General features: G+C 35.2%; 3 protein-coding genes and 1 long non-coding RNA gene across 14 annotated transcripts; 3 read left to right on the top strand and 1 right to left on the bottom strand.

Moving 5' to 3' along the window:
- The first annotated feature begins 164 nt into the window (after positions 1-164).
- LOC147919034 (phosphatidylinositol 4-kinase gamma 3) lies at positions 165-3718 on the top strand. Of its 2 annotated transcripts, none has more exons than XM_087505680.1 (3): positions 165-634; positions 1398-3051; positions 3171-3718. In XM_087505680.1, exons 2-3 carry the CDS (start codon positions 1711-1713, stop codon positions 3540-3542), a joined length of 1713 nt encoding a protein of 570 aa, XP_087361806.1. In that variant the 5' UTR covers positions 165-634; positions 1398-1710; the 3' UTR covers positions 3543-3718. The 2 variants fall into 2 exon arrangements, with proteins under 2 accessions (XP_087361806.1, XP_087361807.1); XM_087505681.1 differs by lacking the exon at positions 165-634 and adding an exon at positions 1128-1200.
- A 158-nt stretch (positions 3719-3876) lies between these two features.
- Positions 3877-6128, bottom strand: LOC147919033 (GDSL esterase/lipase At4g10955-like). Its single transcript, XM_087505682.1, has 4 exons — positions 5991-6128; positions 5713-5823; positions 4853-5495; positions 3877-4313 (listed from the first exon to the last, which is right to left on the bottom strand). Exons 2-4 carry the CDS (start codon positions 5814-5816, stop codon positions 3957-3959), a joined length of 1104 nt encoding a protein of 367 aa, XP_087361808.1. The 5' UTR covers positions 5817-5823; positions 5991-6128; the 3' UTR covers positions 3877-3956.
- A 670-nt stretch (positions 6129-6798) lies between these two features.
- Positions 6799-7815, top strand: LOC104770811 (uncharacterized). Its single transcript, XR_764639.3, has 3 exons — positions 6799-6929; positions 7183-7255; positions 7351-7815. It is a non-coding gene; the product is annotated as an uncharacterized LOC104770811 (long non-coding RNA).
- A 310-nt stretch (positions 7816-8125) lies between these two features.
- Positions 8126-10210, top strand: LOC147919032 (serine/threonine-protein kinase STY13-like). Of its 10 annotated transcripts, none has more exons than XM_087503436.1 (8): positions 8126-8669; positions 8806-8868; positions 8967-8985; positions 9081-9147; positions 9283-9409; positions 9546-9574; positions 9688-9820; positions 9891-10210. In XM_087503436.1, the coding sequence occupies exons 1-8, from the start codon at positions 8649-8651 to the stop codon at positions 10023-10025; spliced, it is 594 nt and encodes a 197-aa protein (XP_087359562.1). In that variant the 5' UTR covers positions 8126-8648; the 3' UTR covers positions 10026-10210. The 10 variants fall into 10 exon arrangements, with proteins under 10 accessions (XP_087359562.1, XP_087359561.1, XP_087359565.1 ...); XM_087503435.1 differs by having other exon boundaries at positions 9685-9820; XM_087503439.1 differs by lacking the exon at positions 9081-9147 and having other exon boundaries at positions 8967-9040.
- Positions 10211-12633: the final 2423 nt, after the last annotated feature.

The following is a 12633-nucleotide window of genomic DNA, read 5'->3' as shown; positions in this document are numbered from 1 at the left end:
TATCTTTTCAATAAATTGAAAATCGCCTAATTCTTTACTTCCTTAATCTTTTGGATAGGAGATTGATGTCACTCATACATTTTTTAATCAACTTTGTATGATACTTTTTCTTTTAACTTTTTAGGAATTATATAAATATTTTGTTCTTCAGAATTTAATTTGATAAATAATTTTTCTCTTTAAATGTTGGAAGAAATAAAGTAGAAACAAATACACCCCAAAGGCAAAAAGAGAGTCTTTGATTGAAAATCTGTAGAGTCGGTCTGAAACGGTAAACATATGCGTCCGTTACGGAAACGGTATTCTGCCTTGGGGAAGAGTTCACGGCGTTAATAGTCGGATAAAAACCTCCGTTAAAAGTCAGCGAGGTCAAACCCTATAAATAGATCCCCACAAACTTCGCCGCTGTTCAAAGAAGACTTACCACTGTTTCTCTCTCTCTCTCTCTCTTCTTCGTCCTTTCTTTTTCTGGGAAACGCTAAAAAAAATTCTCGGGAAAAAAAAATATATATTGGAGAGAGGGTTTTTGGATTCGCAGAAACTTGGCGAGTAAGTTTAATTGCACACCAGTTCCGATTTCACCGAGAAGAATCGCTCAGTTGATTCATCGCTTCGCGGATTTTGATTCCTTTAGGTATGACAACTTTTTTTTTTTTTTTTTTGGAATTTTCGATCTCTCTGTAGAATAGGTTGATTTCGATTTATATTTCCGATATCTTCTCCGATCATGAGTAATCGTGAAATGTAAGTTAAGAATTCGAAATCTGTTGTGAGTTATAGAGATTTCTGTAGCGGTTCAAAATTGGAGATGCTCGTTAAGATGATCTGAGGCTTCTCTTTAGTGTTTATGGATTGAAACTGTAGGTTTTGAGTATTGTGCTGGATTTAGTGTTTAGATTCAATTTTTAGTTCCTTTTTTATCAGACCTAAAAATAAGATTAGTCAAATCGGATAAAGTTTGAAAACTTAGGCAACCAGCATTGTTTTTTGGGTTTTAGATGATAAAAATCCGATTAAGACGTTGACTTGAAACTAAATTTGTGGCCGTTGTTTGGTTATGCTTTCAAAAGCTATATTTAGATATCAAGATTTTCTAATTTTATTTATAGATGAGAATGTAAGGTTTTAGAGTTTATATAGTTCGCTTAGATCAAACTTTGAGGTATGTTCATCATCACAAATCATCATCCATTCAAAGAGGTTGGCGTTTTTTTATTGTTTTTTTTTTATAAATGTTTTTGTGTTTGATCTGAATATTTGACATCTGTGATAATCTCTTGTGAATTAGAAAATGGTGATTGATGTTCTTGAATTACTGAATTATGAATTCCCCTTAGGATATCAATTAAGTTATTGCTGTTCCATGTCTAATCCTTGTGATCATTGTTCTTATTCAGGTTCGTTGCAATTGATGCGAGTAGAAAGATACTTTTCAGCTTCCACGAGTTGAATGAGAGCCTAATCCTAGGTGGTTTTGGGATTGTTTTAGCTTCAATATGAATACTTGGAAAATATTGCTCGGCAAGATGTGAGTTACAAGGCCTTTCTGTTCCAGAGTTCCTGAATCCGTGCAGGAACTTGGTCTTTTCAAAAGCTCACGGGAGAAGATAAGGGTTGATTCCTGGGATTTCACCCTTTATTCCTGTTGAGCTCTCTTCATTCCCAGGAATCCGGTTCTTCAGGATTTAGGAATAGTAGTGTACAGTTGGAATGTCAGTTGCTAGTGTAGCGTTGAGTCCAGCCCTGGAGGAACTTATCAACTTTCCAGGTATTATTGGACGGTTTGGTTCGAACTTAGACGACCCAATCTTGGTTTTCCTGACTATTGCTGGATCTGTGATCCCGAAGCGGGTCATGGAGTCAGATTCAATAGCATCTGTGAAGCTAAGGATTCAGAGTATCAAGGGGTTTTTCGTGAAGAAGCAGAGGCTTCTGTATGATGGTAGAGAGCTATCTCGAAATGATTCCCAAATTCGAGATTATAGTCTTGCTGATGGGAAGTTGTTGCATTTGGTTGTTAAAATTTCAGATCTCCAAGCCATTTCTGTAAGAACTGTTGGTGGGAAGGAGTTTGAGCTCGTTGTTGAGAGGAGTAGAAATGTTGGTTATGTGAAGCAGCAAATTGCTTTAAAAGAAAACGATCTCGGAATCCCCAGGGATCATGAACTCACATTAGATGGTGAGGAGCTAGATGACCAGAGACTCATCACTGATCTCTGTAAAAAGGGAGAGAATGTGATTCACTTGCTAATTAGAAAATCTGTTAAAGTCAGAGCAAAACCAGTCGGGAAGGATTTTGAGGTGTTTATTGAAGATGTAAATCAAAAGCACAATGTGGATGGTAGCAGAGGAAACATATCACCACAAGCAAAGCCTAAAGAGTTCTTCGTGGAGCCTGTTATTGTTAATCCTGAAATTAAGCTGCCTCTATTGCTCAAAGAGCTTATCAGCTCCACTTTAGAAGGCTTGGAGAAGGGAAATGGCCCGATTCAATCATCTGATGGATCCGGAGGAGCTTATTTTATGCAAGATCCATCTGGCCACAAGTATGTCTCTGTCTTCAAGCCCATTGATGAGGAACCAATGGCTGTGAACAATCCGCACGGACAGCCTGTTTCAGTTGATGGCGAGGGACTAAAGAAAGGCACACAGGTCGGTGAAGGAGCTATCAGAGAAGTAGCAGCCTACATTTTGGACTATCCCATGAATGGACCACGAACTTTTCCTCATGACGAAACTGGTTTCGCTGGAGTTCCGCCGACAGCAATGGTCAAATGTTTGCACAAAGATTTCAACCATCCCAATGGTTACAATTTCTCTCCCGAGAACACGAAGATTGGTTCACTGCAGATGTTTGTGAGCAATGTGGGAAGTTGTGAAGATATGGGATACGGAGTATTTCCTGTCGATCAGGTTCACAAGATATCGGTTCTAGACATAAGGCTGGCTAATGCAGATCGCCACGCTGGCAACATTTTGGTTAGCCGAGACGAAAATGATGGACAGATGGTGCTTACTCCAATCGACCATGGTTATTGCTTTCCCAATAAGGTAAACAATTCTACTTTACTCAAACAAGGATATTGATATTCACTCTTTGTTTTCCAAATTTTTAAACTAAACAAGCTGTGAATATTTCAGCTAAAAACATCTTATTTGTCCTTGTGCAGTTTGAAGATTGCACATTCGAATGGCTATACTGGCCTCAAGCAAAACAGCCATACTCTTCACAAACATTGGAATACATCAAATCTTTGGACTCTGAGCAAGACATTGAACTTCTGAGATTCCATGGTTGGGAGATTCCGCCTTCATGCGCTCGTGTCCTTCGCATTTCAACCATGCTTCTCAAGAAAGGTTCTGCAAAAGGTCTCACCCCTTTTACCATCGGAAGCATAATGTGCAGAGAAACACTCAAGAAAGAATCTGTGATCGAACAAATCATACACGATGCAGAAGCCATAGGTTCCCCAGAGACAACAGAAGAGGAGTTTATCAGCACCGTCTCTGCCATTATGGACAACCGGCTCGAGCAGTATTAGTGGAACTGAAGCTATCTCTATCGCTCCTTTGCTCCAATCTATGTTTTGTGATTGTTCAACAGGTGTATATCCAGTGTCCATAACAATAAATAAGTGCCACTGTCTTTGAACTAATCTAACCCTTAGCTTTTGGAAACAGTGGGTTTGGTAATGAATATGATGATTTGGTTATTATATAGAATCCTAGTCTTGTTGAGTTAGGGAACGTTATGATTCTGAAATCTCTGTTCTGTACGAAGGCAAGTCAGGGAAATCTAAATATGATAATAGTTGCATACTCGCATGATTAAAGTGATCATCATCGAGACTATTATTGACGTGGTAAAATACTTGATTCGACAAAAACATGCAAGCTATAAAATAAATGTATATAGTTCTGACTCTGGTTACAAAAGCATTTGTAGAAGTCAGTGATTAAAATTGATGCAAAACATATTCACCATTAAACATCGGATCCCACCATTGATGAATCCCATGAGCTCTCTTAAAATTAGGCGAGTGGCTAGTGTTTATAGTCATATACGCCGATGGTAAAAGATGAAGAGGCTCTGATGAACAAGAATCCGAAGACGAACCTCCTCCTCCGCCTGACAACAGACTCCTAAGTGAGTTCCTGGTAGCAATTCTTTCGATTTTACCGGCTCCAATCTCAAACATTTTGTTTCTATGCTTGAAGTAACTAATGTATTCTGAGCATATTGGATCTGACGGGTTCACATACAAATATGGTATCCATGATGCTAACTTCATAAACGAATCATCTTCTTGACCCTGTAAATAATACACATCATTAATTATCTATTGATAGAGATTAGAACCTCAAAAGATAAAGTAAAGAAACAGTTAATCTTTTCATTTCATTTTAATTGTGTCGTTTTTGTATTTTTTTTTTAATAGTAATTTATAGTTATGCACGATGCTTTGGAAGTTTATTTTGCTTCATTTTATGTTTATATTCGAAATGTTATACCAATTTGAATTTATTAAAAATGTGATCATATATAATTTCTACTGTAATACTTATTGTTAGTTGAATTGATTTTTTTTTTATGTAGATCCACTATTAGATACTATATTTTTTTAGATACAAAATCTAAAAGTCAATTATATATTTTCCAGATTTTTTACCAAAAACATCATACCAAAAAAGCAGACATGTATGATGGATATTATACCAAAAAGTTTTTAATATGAGTGTAGAACTAATAATCTTATTAGTCTAGACCCAAAAATATTGTTTAAAAATCTTAGTTAATAGTTTTACAAAATAAAATCTTTGTGAAACTACTAAAAAGAGAAATATACGTTACCTTGTTATGGTGGCGACCCTTGACGGCGATTGCTACTCCGGCTTTGACAAGACTTCCGGCGAATCGAACTCCATGTTTAAGCTTCTCACTCTTCACTAGCTTCTCAATCGGAATCGACGAGAACGGAGGATTAAATAAGTAACTCTCAAGAGGGAAACCAGACCTAGTCATGATCTTCCCGGCAAGCAACGCCACAGCTGCTCCAAGAGAATGTCCGGCTAGCCACACGGCTGCATTACCAGTTTTTGCCACCGCACTTTGAATCACCTGAATCGCATGCACGAACCTAGTGCTGTCTTGGAGGCAGTCCCGGACGCAGCGCAGGTCAAGCTTAAGGTCACGTGACCGAGAGTGCCGTTTCATGATCGTGCCACGGAATGCGATCACGTGACGAGGAGGTGGTTTCGAATGATGGGTGTTATGGTAATTGTAAGAGAAGAAGTGTTTGTATTCGAAAACGGCCCCGTATATGGATCCATCTGAGTCGTCGATTAGGGTTTCGGCTAAAGTGAAGTTGAAAAACTCCCACCAGTGGTTGGCTTGTGACTTTAGACCAATCCTGTTTTGTTGTCTGTCTCGTTCCAGTGTGTACACTGCTTGTACCAAACATGATGCCACCGAGGTTCTATGGTAAGAATTATTCCTATCAAAATACACACGTTGACTTTTTTTTGGGTTTGAATGTAATATTTTAATACAACTTGTTCTAGAAGAAATGAAAAATTAGAGAATTATAATAGAGTTGACTATGGCTAAACCGTTGAATTAGCAAAAAAAAAAGCTGATTAGTGATGATGAGTTTGTTGAGGAAGATGATTATGTGGTTGGAAATGAAAGAGATGAAAAAGAAAATATAATACCAATCAATGGAAGTTAAATGGATTGGACCAGAAATGCTGAAGATCTCTCTTTGAGAAGCCATTAGCCCCTCTTTCACCATAACCTCGTCTTCTTCTTCTTCCATGTTTTATCTAAAACAAATTGTGAAGATTTATCAATTGTTCTTGAATTGATCATCATCAATCATTTTCTTTGACGAATGCAAGAAAAAATAGGACCAACAATAATGGTAAAAATTGGTGTAGCAATGCTAAAAAGGAATTAGACAACGGAAAATCAATTAAGAGAGAAAAAATACCCGTTTTTTTGTATTCTCAGAAGGATCTATCAGAATAAAGAAGATATGAATTTGATGAAAGAAGTACTATAATTATAAAGGTTTTGTAGAGAAGAGATGGCCATCTTCTAATTTGTGGGTATTATTTATTGTTTTTTTTTGAGGATCTGAAGACATTAATGGGACCATCTCTTAAACATTGAAACGTGCAAAAGTGTATCAACAATTACTTTATTTACATATTCTCAATTACCGCTAAATGATATTTTTTTCTTTAAAAATATTATTATTATATTTATTTTCTAAAACTATAAGATATTTTTCTAAAATAATACAAAATCTCCTGTATATTAATAGAGAAACACACTCTTGAAAAATTAAAAGCTGATGTGTCGCCGAGATACATTTAGCTATTTAGTCTCATTTAAATTTATTATTTATAACTATATTTCATTAGTGGAAGCCTCCTTGACCCAGTGGTTGGTCTAGGATTCATTAATGCTTCTATACCAGGAAGTCTGAGTTCGAGTCTCGGATAATGCGATTTATTAATTATGCAGATTAATAGAGGCAAATTTACAAACAATCTCCAGTGATGCGCAATTATTGCCGTTTGCTGTGAATCTAATAGAGTCGGAAGGAATTTGCCCATGGTAGAATCATATGTAATTGTTCTCATAATTTGCAATCAATAATAAATGTAGACAATAAAAAAAACTATATTCCATTATGTTTTTGAAAAAAAAGCCAAATGTGTTATTCTTAAATATTTCATTTTATTTATTTCAATCGAATCCCATTAAACCGAAACGTTGGGGGCATTTATATAAATACCCTTAACGAAATTGGGAAATAACAAAGCCATTCAAACCCCTAACCACTGCTCTTTCACCAAACCTCTCTCCGTCTCTATTTCTCTGCTTCTCTCTCAACGCCGTTGATTCGCCATCGTCGCTACCGGTGAGTTTTCTCTTCTGTTTTCTTCCGTAAATTCTTATCCTTTACATATGGGTTTGTTCTTATTCTTTATTAAGTTATCTACTTCTTCTGGAGTCAGAATTGTTCAAGACTAAGGTTATGATGAATCCTTAAATTGATATGCTTATTGAAACTTGAACTTGTATTTGTTTCTACGATTCAGAATCAGGAATAGACTTATTATGTTGTTTGTGTTCACTCGCAATGATTAATATCTACTGTGTTATTGCTGCAGTTTGTCTTGAGGTTTACGACTTTTTGGCTAATCTCCTCTGTGGAGAGCAATGACTAATACTCGTGGGACTGATGTAAGTTTTGATCCCCACCCAACTGTTGTCATTTTTCTTAAAGGGCATTTAAAAAAAAAAAATCTGATTGTGATTGATCTTGGCAATTGTTATAGATGGCAAAGAAAAAGGAGAATCTTGATTGTGAAACGGATTTCAAGACTCATGAATATACTAGATTTTTTGATAAGCTGATAGAGTTCATCCCTGCAAGATTCTACTTAGCAGATGAGACAGAAAGGAAATGGTTTCCAGGTCTTAGCAAGGGTCAAAAAGCTAGAGCGAAGAAAATAACAAACTCCAACCTAAAGAAGGCGAGGAGAGATAGGTTGGACCCATACAAGTCTGCTTTGACCACTGTCGATCTGCTGAAGCGAAAGCTAGAGAAGGAAAAAAAGGATTTCATTAAAGCAGAAGCTAAAGAAGAAAAAAGATGATTTACGAAGGCAGAAGCTAGAGATGGAAAAAGCAGGTATTGAGGTTCCTGAAGATGACAGTGAGGAGGAAAAAACAAATGTGTTATTCTTAAATACTTTATCACATAAATTTATTAATATTCATTAAATCGACATTCTCAAAAATGCCCCTTTTTCCATACCTTTTTTTAAAATACCCTTCTATGTTGACCATTTTAAAAGAGAAATTACTTAGAATATTACATAAAAGTAGGTTTATTACTATACTAACACGTTGAGATTGTTGATTTACTAAAATAACACATAAAAGTTTGCAAATTACTTCTAAGCCAGAGTTGTGTATTTTATTACGGTTTATGCCATTTACATTTAAAACTGTCTTTGATTTTTAAGAATAAAAAACACAAAAATCTTGAAGGATCCATTCCTAATTTTTTTTGGATTCTTTTAAATTTGGATTGGCAAAAGAATATGAGATTGATTCCTTCTAATTTGATTCATCTTTTTCGACTAAAATCATGGCAAAAGAAAGAAATTTATCAGAGCTAGACAATTATTCTCTGAGCTCAATGTTCACTTTCTCTCTAAAGAACAAATTTGTAGATCTAGTTTTTATTTGGCGTGAATTTCGTTTTCTTATGGTTGATTGTTACTGTTTTCTTATGGTTGATCGTTTTCTTCTAAAGTTGCTCTTATTTTTATTTTTATTTTTTTGGTTTAGATCCACCGGCAAAATCACTGAGAACAAAAAAAAAAAAGCTTCTATTTGTTATTCTCTCAATTGTTTCTATTTTTCATTTCTCTTCTTTCTTCTTCTTCTTCTTCTTCATCAGCTCTTTGATTTTTTTGAATCTTGATCTGTGAGGAAAGACTCTTTGAATCTCTCTATCTCTCTGCTCAAGACGTGAATTTGAGGCAAACCCATTACGAATGGATCAACTCCTTCTACTTCATTGGCTATCACAAGACCAGCATCCTCAGCTGCTGATCAGGGTTTGATGATTCTCCAATCTCCAAAAGTAAGAGACCCACACAACATAAACGCAATATATCAGAGCTTTCATTGGAAGCTATTTCTCCGTTAAAAATGAAAAAAGGAGATGTGAGTTTCAATCAGAAAGTTGTCCCCAATCTAAATGGTGTGGTAATGCGCAGGTAGCGTTCTACAGGAGATCCAAAACTATAAAGGGTAAACGCATGCCTTCGTCATGTAAAGAGGTACCAATCTTCTTGAACAAAAGAGAGTGTTTTGATTTTATGGGGTAAAAAAAACCACTGATTACTACTCTCTTGTTTGCTTTTGTTTAATCTGACAGAAAGACCAAGTGAAAGAAGGTCAAATTCTGTGCTACATTGAACAACTCGGTGGCCAATTCCAAGTCTTCTTCGTGTAATGATTTTTTATTTTCTCGTTTACTCATATGGAACAGAGCCTGTAGGATACAATGATGCTCTCATCTCGATCCTTCCCTCTTTCCCTGGGATTAAGAAGCTTCAGTAAAAACCAAAATTCGAGCTGGTTTTTGAGTTATGATGATACTGTGCCTTGTGTATGCTTTTTTAGACAAATAAATTTCATTCATAATTTGTGTTCTGTTTTTCTTTTGCTTGTATGGCTCCTCGGAAGAGAAGAAAAAAATGGTCATCTGAGGAGGATGAGGAGATCATTACTGCTGTGAAGCGACATGGTGAAGGCAGCTGGGCCCTTATTGCTAAGGAAGAATTTGAAGGAGAGCGAACACCCTCACAACTCTCACAGGTTTTAATTTCACTGGGCTGATCTTGTTTCCTCGTTTTCCTCATATCTTTGAATTATCTTTTCAAGAACATTATGCAATCTTTCCTGTTTATTGCTTTGTGTCACATGCACGGTCTTTCTTTGCCATCACACGCAGAGAGCTATTTTCGTAGTCACAGAATTATGGTAAATGAATTTGAGCTTCAAAGTAGTGTCTCGATCATCTTCTTCTTCTTCTTCTTCAGTTGCTTCAGTTGCTTCCAATTTAATTAATTTTAATAAATTTTCCCAACCAGTAGGTATGGTAGCGAGATTGTTGCTATCAAAGTTGTCCACCGCGGCACCAAACCTGATGAGAAATCTTCCCTCGACAGCCATTTCATCCGCGAAGTCAATATGATGTCCCGAGTTCAACACCCTAATCTTGTCAAGGTCTCTCTCTCTGTTTCTTCTATTTCTTTCTTTCTTTCTAAACGCAAAAAGAAATGGGAATTTCTGGCAGTTTATTGGAGCCTGCAAAGACCCTCTCATGGTGATAGTGACTGAGCTGCTCCCAAGGTTGTCCCTCCGTAAATATCTTGCCACCATCCGTCCTCAGGTGCTCCATCTCCCTCTTGCTTTTGTCCTTTGCCCTTGACATTTCCCGCGCCTTGGACTGCTTACACGCCAATGGTATCATTAACCGAGGACATTCGAAGCTCGACTAGGTGTCCAAGAAATTCGTTGGCTTGAAAAGCATTGTACCCCTCTTTTTTTTACCATATTGTGAATTAACATGGTATGTACTCTTTATGAGAATAAATATGGTTATATCCTTTTGCAGATTTAATAATTTTATATTTCTTAGTATACAGAGTTTGTGTACCCCTTAATATTTTTCATAAATATATATTAAAAAGCTTTATATATTAAAAAAAAAATAAAGAAAAACAAAACTATGTACACTGAATATCGTAAGGATGCCTTCGTCTTTTGTGGTTTCGGAATCCTCGATTTCGTAAACCTCGTCGCCTTCCTTTGAATAGCTGAAGAAAGGTTCATTACTGGACACACACGAAGCTCTCGTTACACGGTATTCATTTCGCTTGCTATTGGTAAATGAGACACCGCTTTGGTGGTTGTAATTAATACTCCCTCTGTATCATAATACTTGATGTTCTAGAATTTTACATGAATGTAATTTTTACATGTTTAGCAATAAATGTATTCTTCATTTATAATAACATATTTTTATAATTATTAACTAATAGTATTTTATCAAATTTTTAAATTCTCATTTAATGATTTTTGAAATTTATTAATTTTCTTAATATTAATTGATAAAAGTATACAGAAAATCATCCTTTGTGATACAAGAAAAAAATTCTAGAACATCAAGTATTCTGATACAGAGGGAGTAGAATTTTAGGGTAAATGTACAACTAGATCACTTAGGTACAACTGAGAAAATTTGAGTTGAACTACTTGGTGCAACTGTACTAGAGCTATTAAAATAAGTTTAAAATATGGATCATGTGAAAACAAAAAAAATAGATTTTTTGGCGGCGGATATTCATTTAAAATCATCACATGTGTGGTAAAATGAACCAAAGACAACAGAATATTAGTAAAAAATTATTTTGGTATACACATAATTATACATATTTGTCCAGTTGTACTCTCATATTCATAGTTGAACTTTTGCATTTTTTCGTATTTCCATTTGGACTATAATATAAATTATTAATTAGCAGTTGGCCACAAAATTTATCAGTATTAATTAGCATATACAAGGCTTTCATAACACAATGTTCATAAAAACTTGGGTTTCACCTCTTTTGCTTCATTTGAGATGATCACTTACTAATTTCCTTCCTTATACTATAAAGAGTGTTTTTATGTGAAAACGATAGTATGTATTAGAAAGTGATTAATTCTTGTATTGTTGATTAAACATAGTTCTTTAATAGTTTCAATATGTAAAGAAATTCGTATAAACCTTAATTATCATTTTCATATTTTTAAATATAAATGCAAATCTAAATATATATTTAGTTGTACCTAGTTGAACTGAGTATTATGTATTTATGTTATCTAAATATTACCCTCTATAGTTAAAATGTAAATTTTGTGTGGTTTATTGTTTATTACCTCTCGAAAATATAATAAATAAATAAACAATTACGAATTACATAGGTTGTTCTAGTAACATCTATTACTTTTTCTAGTAACATCTCTTACTTGTTCCATTTCCGGTGAACAACAACGACAATATTAGCTAGGGTTGTAGAAGAAGATATGTTGAAGATGACTACAAAAATTACAATAATATCGTTCATTAAAACGGATTTATGGACACTAAGCAAAAGAACGTTATGTATGTACACTAATCTCAAGAACGTTATGTACGTATGCGTTCATATGTACGTACACGTTTATATGTACGTACACGTTCGATTTTAGGTTTAATGAACCCGAAATTACCAGAATATCCTCGTCTTCTATCTCTAACATACGACTGAAAACCCTAATTTTCCCTGCCTCACTTTATTTTTTCACGACTTATGTCTATTTTTTTTGTTTCACTTGTGGGTTTTTAACTCAACTATTATAGATTTTCATCTCAACATCTGATTTCTAAATTAAAAACCTATAAAAAGTGAGTTATATAGATTTCCGAAACGATATATAGCTCTTCCATGGATGAACCCAGAGGAAAGATTAACGAAACAGAGTAGGAAAAAGACGTTTGCTCCGGCCGACAAACAGAATACGATTGATGAATCTGCTACAAACGTTATTACATGAACACCATAGATCGGAAGAACAGCAAACATGTTTAGATCTACCTCCAATAAGTCTATCGCAACGCTAGACTGTCTTTGACAGCTCAAAACAAATTCGTGTTATTCTGGTAAGACTTTACAGCTGTCAAAAATGCTTACTAAATCTACCACGGACAAGAAACCTACCATCACACTCTGAAAACTATTTCAAAAAAAACAAACAAGTATACCAAAAATATCTGAAACGAGAGAAGGCTGTCGAATAAATCTGTCGCAACAGGCCATTAGTCTATCATAAATATCTTTTGGGTCATATTGACTGTTGAAGGTGTACGTCAGATATTTTTGGTACACTTAGTTTTTGATACACATATACGTCCACCGATAAGTGTACCAATACTACAACTAAGTGTACCATCTACGTCGACGGCAAAGTGTACCAGCACTACAACTAAGTGTACCAAAAATATCTGACGTACA

The sequence above is a fragment of the Camelina sativa genome, chromosome 20 (genome assembly GCF_030686135.1).
Source record: "Camelina sativa cultivar CO46 ecotype springtype chromosome 20, ASM3068613v1".
Lineage (NCBI taxonomy): Eukaryota > Viridiplantae > Streptophyta > Magnoliopsida > Brassicales > Brassicaceae > Camelina > Camelina sativa.
The sequence above is the reverse complement of the archived record's forward strand: the minus strand, read 5'-3'. Positions and strand labels throughout refer to the sequence as shown.